This window comes from Elephantulus edwardii, unplaced genomic scaffold, assembly GCF_000299155.1.
Source record: "Elephantulus edwardii isolate Elephantulus edwardi_28Jun2011 unplaced genomic scaffold, EleEdw1.0 scaffold00157, whole genome shotgun sequence".
NCBI classification, from domain to species: domain Eukaryota; kingdom Metazoa; phylum Chordata; class Mammalia; order Macroscelidea; family Macroscelididae; genus Elephantulus; species Elephantulus edwardii.
Genome location: NW_006399907.1, coordinates 815,666 through 825,946, shown reverse-complemented (window position 1 = coordinate 825,946; position 10,281 = coordinate 815,666). Strand labels below are relative to the sequence as shown.

General features: G+C 47.6%; 1 protein-coding gene across 1 annotated transcript; it reads left to right on the top strand.

Moving 5' to 3' along the window:
- Nucleotides 1-6,374: 6,374 nt before the first annotated feature.
- On the top strand, nt 6,375-9,139 carry BHLHE41 (basic helix-loop-helix family, member e41). Its single transcript, XM_006895056.1, has 5 exons — nt 6,375-6,559; nt 6,706-6,769; nt 7,080-7,187; nt 7,508-7,619; nt 8,079-9,139. Exons 1-5 carry the CDS (start codon nt 6,498-6,500, stop codon nt 9,137-9,139), a joined length of 1,407 nt encoding a protein of 468 aa, XP_006895118.1. The 5' UTR covers nt 6,375-6,497.
- The last annotated feature ends 1,142 nt before the right edge of the window (nt 9,140-10,281 follow it).

Here is a 10,281-nt window from a genome sequence, read left to right as displayed (position 1 = left end):
AAAGCTGGACAATGACTAGGGATGACAGAAGGAGTGTTGGTGCCTTTGAGTTTTGGTGTTGGAGAAGCATATTGTAATACCATGGACTTCTAGGAGAACCAAAAAGTTCGTCCTAGAGAGGGTGAGACCAGGCTGATCCTTGGAGGCAAGGATTCTGAAGCTTCATCTGACATACTTTGGATATGTTGCAAGGCGTGACCAGTCCTTGGAGAGGGACATCATGCTTGGGAGGGTGGAGAGACAGCATAGGAGAGGAAGACTCTCAATGAGATGGATTGATTCAGTCACTGGGGTAATAGGGATGGGCGTTTCAGAGACAGTAAGACTGGCAAGGGATAGAGCAGGGTTTAGGTCTCTTGTACATAGGGTCGCTATGAGTCGCAGGTGACTTGATGGCACATAACAACAAGAAGGACGAACCTGTTCATTTTCCTAGCAGTCCATGGTATAGTATATTCAATTCTCTTCTCCAGCATCACAGCTCAAAGGCGTCAATTCTCCTTCTGTCCTTCCTAGTCATTGTCCAGCTCTCTGGTGCACAGCAATTGATTGCGAAGACCATGGCCTGTATCAGGCACACTTTTAAATATGCACATTCATGGTGGTAAATAGAAAACTATCCCTGAAATAGCCAGTTAGCACTTGGGCTTTGACCATCTGGGGTCATGGTAAAGCACAGAGATTCTGGAGCTTATATGTACACTTAAATCCTAGCTCTCGGGCTTTGGACCCATTCCATAACCTCCTTGCATATCTATTTTCTCATCTGTGGGATGGAGTTAACAGTAGTGGTAAGAAGCTGCACTACAATCCCAAAGGCACATGGTTCAAATCCACCAGTCAGTCCATGAGAGGACAGGCAATCTCCTCCTGTATGATAAACTGCCTCTGAAAATCCTCTGGGGGAATCAGCTTTGGGTCAGTTCAGACTCTACAGCACATGACAAGGTTACTCTTTAAAATGAAAAACAACAAAAACAAGTCAGTGTCTCTTCAGTTGGTATCAGATTTGTTATGTCAGCAAAATGTTGGTCAATGGAGGATTTTTCAGAAATCCATCTCTAGATGGATTTCAGACACATCTCTGGGTGGACTCAATCAGCAAACCTTTTGGATAGCATCACTCATTGCACCATTCTGATACCCCTTCTATTGTATAGAGTTGTTGTTGTTATGGTCAAATCGACCATAACTCATAGAGACCCTATGAACAATAGTTTTGAACCTTGTTCTATCCTGAGCCAATCTCACTGTCTCCAACACACTTACCCCTGTTGCTACAGTCACTGTGTCAATCCATCTTTTCTGGGGTCTTCCTCTCCTGCCCTGACCCTTTAGCCTTCCAAGAATCTTTTCCAAGGACTGTTCCCTGCAGGCAACAAGCTCATAGTATGTGATACGGAGCTTCACAATGCTTGCATTTAAGAAGCAGCCTGGTTTCAAACTCCCCAGAGCAGACTTGTTTGTTCTTGTGGCAGGCCATGGTATGTTCAACACTCTTCTCCAGCACCATAGCCCAAAGGCATCAATTCTTGTTCTGTCATCCTTAGTTAATGTCCAGCTCTCTGATGCATAGCAAGTAATGGAGAAGACCTTGGCCTAAATCAGGTGCACCTTAGTGTCTACACTGACATTATTGCTCTTTAGCACCCTGGAGAGGTTCCTGACAGCAGACTTTCCTAAAGCAAATAGTCTTTTGATATCCTGTCTCCTGGTGCCAAGAATGTTGATTGTGGTCCAGTGGTAAAAATCTTCATTTTCTTGATGTTGCTGCAATCCATACTGAAGACTGTAGTCCTTAACCTTCAGCAACAAATGCTTCAGGTCCTCCTCCATTTTGGCAAGCAAAGTTGTGTAATCTGCAAAGCAGAGGTTGTTGATGAGTCTTCCTCAAATCCTGATGCCACATTCCTCATCATAAAGACCAGGCTCTCTGATGATCTGTTCTGCATATAGACTGAAAAGGAATGGAGAAGACAGTACGTATCCCTGACACATTTCTTTCTTGATTTTGAACTATGTAGCATTTCCTCGCTCTGTTCTGGTGACTGCTTCCTAGTCTAAGTATAGTTTTCACATGAATGCAATCAAGGGTTCTGTTTCCTTGTCTTCTCAATGTTAGCCACAATTTGTTGTAACCTATAGTCAACTGCCTGTGTATAGTAAATAAAACACAAATATACATTCTTCCCAGGTACATTTTTATTTCAGCCAAGATCCACTGGACACTGGCAATAATGTTCCTAGGGCTACTGCCTCTTCTAAACCCAGCTTGTATTTCTGGAAGTTCTCCGTTGATGCATTATGACTCTGGTCATTTTTGGATAATCTTCAGCAGGATTTTGCTTGCGTGTGGTATTAGTGATATTGTTCGATAATTTCCACATTCTGCTGAATGAACCTTTTTTTGGAACGGAAATAAATATGAATCTCTTCCAGTTCATGGCACAATCTGGTGAACATGTCAAGGCTGCATCTGTTTGTTGAAATATGTCAACTGCTATGCCATCAATTTCTGGGGCCTTATTTATTGTGAGTTCCTTCAGAGGAACTTGAACTTCCTCCTTTATCACCATTGCCTCTTGGTCATAAGTTATTTGATGAAATTCTTCTTTGTCAGCCAATTCTTTTTAGTACAGTGACCCCTTCCATCTTCTTTTGATGCTTCCTGGATCATTCAATATTCTGCCCATAACATCTTTAAGTATTGCAACTCAAGGCTTGAATTTAGTTTTCTATTCCTTCAGCTTGAGAAATGGCAAGCAAATTTGTCTCTTGGTTTTCTGATTCTAGCTCTTTTGTACATTTTGTAATAATAACTTGCTTTATCTTCCAAGACTGCCTTTTGACATCTGTTCAGCTCCCTAACTTTGGGACTTTTCCCCCTTTGCTTTGGTTTCTTGGGGTTCCAGTGGAATATTCCGTCTCTTCTGACATCCATCTTGTCTTGTCTTCCTCCTCTGTCTTTGTAATAACCTTTCACATCCTTCATGGATATTTTTGGTGTCCTCCCACAGGTCACCTGGGTTTTGCTCATCAGTGTTCAAGGCTTCAAACCTGTTCTTGAAATGTTTTTTTTGGGTTTTTTTTTTTTTCAATTTCATGTAGAATAGACTCAGGGTCACATTTTGGTTCTTATGGACGAGTTGTTATGGAAAGGGTTCATTATATACATGAAAGGCACTTGGAACTGAGTCTGGTAGTCTACTTCGAATTAAACTATATGAAACTGTGAGCTGCATTACTGCCATGGTTATATTCTTCTTGCAGCAAAGGAAATTCTGATACATCAAATTCCCTAATATTCCAAAATACCCTAAATACCCCTAATATTCCAGAGGAGTTTGAGAATGAAAGTGAGTAGGCCTCAAATTCAAGAAAAGTGGATAAAAATTAAAATGTTAAAAAGTGTCTTTCACCTGAGTGACAGATGAAAGGAATAAAGGTGGGGGAGAAGCCAACAAGAAATAGAACCAAAACTATCACAAAAAGACAAAATCACATATTCAAGAGGGAAAAGAAGAAAAGGAAACTAAATCAGAGTGAAAAGGTGGTTATGAGAATGACTGAAAGGAAGGCTGATGAGGAAAAGATGCCAGGGAATAGTACAGAATACCAAAAAGAAGAAGAAAAGATTTTCTTTACAGCTTGAATCCAGTATCAGAAAAGGTAAGAAACCGAAAATAAAACAAAGCAAAATGTTACATTTAGAAACAGAGAAAGGTGAGGCAGACAGAGACTAGAAGACACAAATGATAACAAAAGCAAAGGCCTGCAACCATTGGTAGGCCTCTATCTTCAAGCTATGGGAAGCCTGTTGCGTGCAATCGAGCCAGAACCCACTCATAGTGGACCATCCACTGGGTTTTCAGAGGCAGTAAATACCGTGAGATTGCCCATCTTTCTCCAGCCTTCAGACTTCGTGATTCAAAGCCATGGGATTGCAGCTCAGTTTCTGACAATTGGGCCACCAGAGTTACCTCTCTAATTCTTCCAGGTTCTTTGATCCTAGGTTCCTTGTTTAGACTATTTTAACTTGCTTCTGGGGCAGCCTCAGGCTGGGTCAGAAGTCAGCCATGTGCCTTGTCTGTTCTACAATAGTAAGCCAATCTTATTTCATTCTCACTAACTAGCCATCGTTTTTTTCCAATGAAATTTAACCTTGAATCTTCCTGCTCCAAACATTGAGAAGAGTTAGCGTTTTTTGGTTTTTTTAAAAAACCTCAACTGCGTTTTCTCTCCTTTTTGGTCAATTAAGAACATGAGAAATACATGAAATATAGTACATCCAGGAAATGCCGTTTTTAGGGCTCAATTTCCACTTGGACGCAGGAGAGGGGTTGGACAGTTTAATATCAGCATTTTTTTTCAAACTAGTTTTTTTTTTTCTTTTTAAAATATTATTAAACTGACTGATGCTGAGGAATCAGGAAACCTAAAACGACCCTCTAAAGTGACGACGTGGACGGACTAAAGGAGTGAGTGTCTCCTCAGGACAGGGTGAGTCTAGGCCGCCAGTGCTAGAGTCCCCAAGCCAGACGCGGTGCGCGTTTCCGCCCAGGACTCCGGAGACTGCAGCAGCGCGAGAGGCTCCGCGGGCGGCTCAGGGAGGCGGAGAGGAGACGCGACTCCCGCAGACACGTGACCTCCTCCTCCAGCGCGGCTTCCCGCGACCCAGATCTGTCCCCGGAACCCGCGCCCGCGGGGCGGGCCAGCCGACACGTAGCGACGGCTCCTTTGCCTGCTGTGCCGGTGCTTGTGCATTCTGCGTTCTCTCTGGGGTTTACGTGCCACCAGCAAGAATTAATGTTTTAGGGATCACTGAGGGTCTGGGGGAGATGAAGAGGTAAATACCAGGAATATAAATACTCGGTACAGGCAGGGAACACCTTTGCCCGCGCTCTGTACATACATATATTCACCATCACCCACCCCTCCCACCTTTCACCCCAGCACACCCGAGTAATTGGTAGCTGCGGGGATGGAGACCTGGGAGTCCATAGGACAGCCCTCCCTTGGCCTCCAAAGCCTCTAGCTTCCCTCTGCGGAGAGTGGCGTGGGTAAGCGCATCTCTGACACCTCCGGGTAACTCTCACTAGCAGTGAGTCATCTCCCGGGGTGGCTCTGGGGAAAGGTAGCCTGGCTATGCTTCCCGGTGCCGAGCGTCGCGGCTGCAGGGCGCGCGCGCGCACGGGTTCCCCGCGCAGTGATGTGGCAGCCGCCGCAGGTCGGATCACGTTGCTGGCCCTGTGCTGGTACCCGTTTGAGACAGGATTAAGGAGGGAGGCACTGGAGGTGCCAGCGGTAGTAAACGTGGGCTCTGCACACTCCGGGAGTTTCTTATCACAGGAGGAAAGGGGGGGCCACGGGGAGAAGCCCAGCGCCACCAGAGGCGCAGAGGGGCGGCAGAGTTTGACTGGAAAGTGATAAATGCGGCACTGCTTTTCCACGGTAGCCCCTCTCGTGCCACCATCCTTCCTCCAGAACCCCACCCCCAATCTCCCCGCCGCGTTCCTCTGGGAGCCCTGGAAGCTCCAAACGTCGTCATCTGGTGCTGTGATTAGTGGCACCGCAATTCCGGCTGCTGCGGGAACTTTAGGTGGCCCAGGGACACTGTGCAGCCAAAAGACACTTGGATTGCGACATTCTGATCCAATGACTACATGTTTATTTAAATCCTTCAAGGAGTGGATTTCGAGTTGCCCCTTTTCGAGGCAACCCCCAGTCAGCGCCAAGGGCTTCCCCTAGGCCACTGAGCGATGAATAAACAAGTCTCCAAATGTTCCCTCCGGGACTGAAGTTTACCCACCGCGAATTCTCTTTCTCTTTCCTTTCCCTGGTCCAAACCAACAGCACAGTCGGTGGAAAAGCTAAAAGCCACGTTCACGCTTCTGCACCATAATGACGGACCAGCCCAGGGAGTCTCATTTCCGAGCTGAGAAAGCCCCGGCAGCCCCGAGCCCGTGCGCCCCCGCCCCGCCCCTCCCCCAGCTGACTGCGTCGTCTTTAGGAAGATGAATAGCTTGGCCAAAGTTGTTTTTCCTTTCCGGTGGCCCTGATCAGGTGTCCCCGCCCCCTCCTGCCGCTCGCCTTCCCTCGAGCGCCTCTCCTGACGCCCCCTCCCGGCCGGCCCCTCCTTCCCCGCCCCCCTCCGGGCTGGACCGCGGATGGTACGTTCCGCACGTGAGCTGGATGCTGGTCTGGCCGGCGACGCGCGTGCCCTGTGGCCAAACACTGCCCGGAGTGAGAGCAAACTACCAGCGCAGAGGGGCCAGCGCGAATGTGCGAGTGTGTGAGCGTTTGGTTGTGCCAGAGAGCGAGAGAGCGCGGGGTGGGGGGGACCAACTGCTTCACACTTTCAACGCTGCACTGAAGAGGGAGAGAGCGAGCGAGACTGGAGACGCACAGATCCCCCAAGATCTCCCAAGGCTACCGTCCCACAGATTACAGAGCAGAGACCCAAATATCGAAACAGAGGAAACGGACAGCGGTTGAACATGGACGAAGGAATTCCTCATTTGCAAGAGAGACAGTTACTGGATCATAGAGATTTTATAGGGTAAGGTGCACGCACCCTTGAGATTATCTGTCTAGGCTTCGGTTCAGATTTTTTTTTTTTTCCCTCTTCTCCAGAAAGTGGTATGGAGCGAGAGAGAACAGAGCCCCTCCCGAATGGGGTATCTGATGCTGATTTCTGTTTTGCAGACTGGACTATTCCTCTTTGTATATGTGTAAACCCAAAAGAAGCATGAAACGAGACGACAGTAAGGTACGTGTAAGTTTCTGATGTTCCCCATAACCTGCCTGGATAGTTAATTAGAGCTATTGATTTCACAACCCGCAAACATATCCCAGCCTCTGAGCTTCCCCAACTGTGAATTTTAAGTAGCTTGCTGGATAGTCTCTGGGGGAGATTAAACATCATACCTGAATTTAAATTGCATTCAGATCAGTCCAGAGAAAAAGAGGCTTCTTTAGCATAGTTTATCCTCTATTATGTTGGGGGAGGGGTATTGTTAAATCCATCCAGTAAATGAATGTTTATTGTTTTCTCTCTTCCACGACTTCCCTATGTTAAGGATACCTACAAATTACCGCACAGATTAATAGAAAAGAAAAGAAGGGACCGAATTAATGAATGCATTGCTCAACTGAAAGATTTACTCCCTGAACATCTGAAATTGACAGTAAGATGCACATTTTCATGCTTTGCTGCTCTCCAAGGGTGGGTTAATAGCCTGGTAGATCTCCCAGAGATAGAAAAATAAATGTAAATTTAGACGCCTGGCTTACAACTTATAGTATACGGAGTTCCCACAAACTCAGAGGTGCTCACAGCTGAAGGCAAGAAATCATTTATATCTGTCTTGTGGAAAGCTAGAAGTAGTGTAGGAACAGTAGTACTTCTTACAGTGTTTGCATAAGTTGCTTTGCTGAATGGAGAGTCAATCAAGCCAAATATGTGTTAAGTAAACAAGTACCCCTTCTTCTTTTGCATCATTTGCAGACTCTGGGGCATCTGGAGAAAGCAGTAGTCTTGGAATTAACTTTGAAACACTTAAAAGCTTTAACAGCCTTAACAGAGCAGCAGCATCAGAAGATAATTGCTTTACAGAATGGTAAGTCAGTTCAGGGAGGCCAGCCCATCCTGATGAAGCAGGACGGCCCACAGAGGAGCAATGTTAGAACCAACTTCCCCCCACCCCCACCCCCTTCCGTGAGCCCACGATCTCATTCTCATTTGTTCAGCTGCGTTCCCTTCATTGGAAAATGCCCATTTTCCTGAAACATCCTGAAGACTTTAAGCAGAACTAGGAGGAATCAGATTTTTATTTAAAGTGGCGGTCGCACCCTTGCCACTTTGGTTTTTCAGTTGGCAGTAGAGCGCCCCCTGCTACCCACCCCCGCTACCCCCCTTCTCTAGGCAACCAGTGGATTATATCACTCGATTACAGAGGAAAACCGAGCTCACTGTAGTCAATGCAGGGTCCACGTGATAAGCAGATGTTTTAACGTCGGTATTTTCCTTCTCTTCTTGCCTTCATTCCTCCGCGCCTCCCTCCCTTTTCTCACCCTAGGGGAGCGATCTCTGAAATCGCCTATTCAGTCCGACTTGGATGCTTTCCACTCGGGATTTCAAACATGCGCCAAAGAAGTCTTGCAATACCTCTCCCGGTTTGAGAGCTGGACGCCCAGGGAGCCGCGATGTGTCCAGCTGATCAACCACTTGCACGCCGTGGCCACCCAATTCTTGCCCACCCCCCAGCTATTGACTCAACAGGTCCCACTGAGCAAAAACACCGGCGCGCCCGCCACCACCGGTTCTGCGGCAGCCCCCTGCCTGGAACGCGTAGGGCAGAAGCTGGAGCCCCTCGCCCACTGCGTGCCGGTCATCCAGAGGACTCAGCCCAGCGCCGAGCTCGCTGCCGAGAACGACACGGACACTGACAGCGGCTACGGCGGCGAGGCTGAGGCCCGGCCGGATCGCGAGAAGGGCAAAGGCGCAGGCACCAGCCGCGTCACCATCAAGCAGGAGCCCCCTGGGGAGGATTCTCCGGCGCCCAAGAGGATGAAGCTGGATTCTCGTGGCGGCGGCCCAGGAGGCGGTGCAGCGGCGGCGGCAGCCGCGCTCCTGGGGCCCGACCCGGCCGCGGCGGCCGCGCTGCTGAGACCCGACGCCGCCCTGCTCAGCTCGCTCGTGGCGTTCGGCGGAGGCGGGGGCGCGCCCTTCGCGCAGCCCGCCGCCGCCGCCCCCTTCTGCCTGCCTTTCTACTTCCTTTCACCCTCGGCCGCGGCTGCTTACATGCAACCCTTCCTGGACAAGAGCGGCCTGGAGAAGTACCTGTACCCGGCGGCCACCGCCCCGTTCCCGCTGCTGTACCCCGGCATCCCCGCCCCGGCGGCTACTGCTGCTGCTGCTGCCGCCGCCGCCGCCGCTGCTGCCGCCTTCCCCTGTCTGTCCTCTGTGCTTTCGCCCCCTCCGGAGAAGGCGGGCTCCGCCGCCGCGACCCTCCTGCCACACGAGGCGCTGCACCCACACGGTCGCACCCACCTGCCCTTCGCCGTCCCCCGCGAGTCGGGGAACCCGGAGAGCTCCGCTCAGGAAGATCCCTCGCAGCCAGGAAAGGAAAGCCCCTGAATCGTTGTACCCTGTTCTTAGAAAGGACAAGGTCAAGGGGAACCATATTAATAATATTAAATTAAAAAGCCCTTAACAGTTTAAGGGAAGAAGTGTAATAGATGCACGACAGTCTTAAAAAAAACCAACACAAAAACAAAGGGGTTTTTTTTGTACATTGGAGTTTGTGTTGCTCATCCTCACCACCTCACCTTCCATACACTAACACCCCTTCCATTCCCTTGCCAGCTGTAAAAGATCTTCTGCAATACACACTTTTTTTTTTTTCTTTAAAGAATGCCCTCAAAATAAGTTTTACCTCCCTTTAGGTCATGTTCTATTACCTTTAAAAATTAGAACCTAATCTAGAGGAAGTCCTCTGAATGTCCTCTGTGGATGAGCTCATTGAACCAGGGTAGGGAAAAGGTGTTTAGAGGCTTGAGAACAGCAGGGAATTATTATCTGCCTATCTCTTAAAACTGCCCTGCCTGTTTTAGGGGGTTTTCCACACACTGAGTGAAGATCTTTTAGAATTAAATTTACTCTTCAGTATTTTATAATGTTCAGCTTTTTCTATAAAGCATATTTTTTCAAAGAGGGAGAAATGAGGGTGCATGCAGTTGCTTAGATTGCAACCTATTCCGAAGTGGGTTAAATGGTATCTTAATAAATTGCACTTGCGAAGAGACACAGAGTTGGGCCATTGTCAAAAGCAAGTCAGGAAATGAGGTGGAGGAAGAAGACCAGACTCTTTCTAAATTTGCTAGGATTTTTGTGAGAAATGGACCATGACTCAATTGACTCATCTTAATTTCTTCCTAGTTGTAATATGTGTATACATATGTATACACATACAGTTGTATGTATATGCACATACACATCATGTATCAAGTGCATCTATTCCCACCCTGTCATTATTTAATTCATTGTGTTCTTAAGTTTTTGTAATATTGCTGTAAAAAAATGAATGTGCACTGAACTTAACAAAAACAAAACGATAAAACAAGTTCAAATGGATTTATCCTATATTCTTGTAAGTCACAGATATGGAAGAAAGAGTTAAACTGGTCGGTTTTGATTGAAAATGTTGCAAAGATGTGGGATAAAGCCCTCTGAGGCCTTATATCTCTGAGTCTGTATTTTCTGGAGACCAAACCAGATAC

What these genes read in the sequence shown, in the direction of transcription:
- BHLHE41 (XM_006895056.1), top strand. Translation starts at nt 6,498, where the DNA reads ATGGACGAAGGAATTCCTCATTTGCAAGAGAGACAGTTACTGGATCAT. An exon ending in GATCATAGAGATTTTATAGG is followed by an intron (nt 6,560 to 6,705) that starts GTAAGGTGCACG and finishes TCTGTTTTGCAG; the next exon opens with ACTGGACTATTCCTCTTTGT. An exon ending in TGAAACGAGACGACAGTAAG is followed by an intron (nt 6,770 to 7,079) that starts GTACGTGTAAGT and finishes CCCTATGTTAAG; the next exon opens with GATACCTACAAATTACCGCA.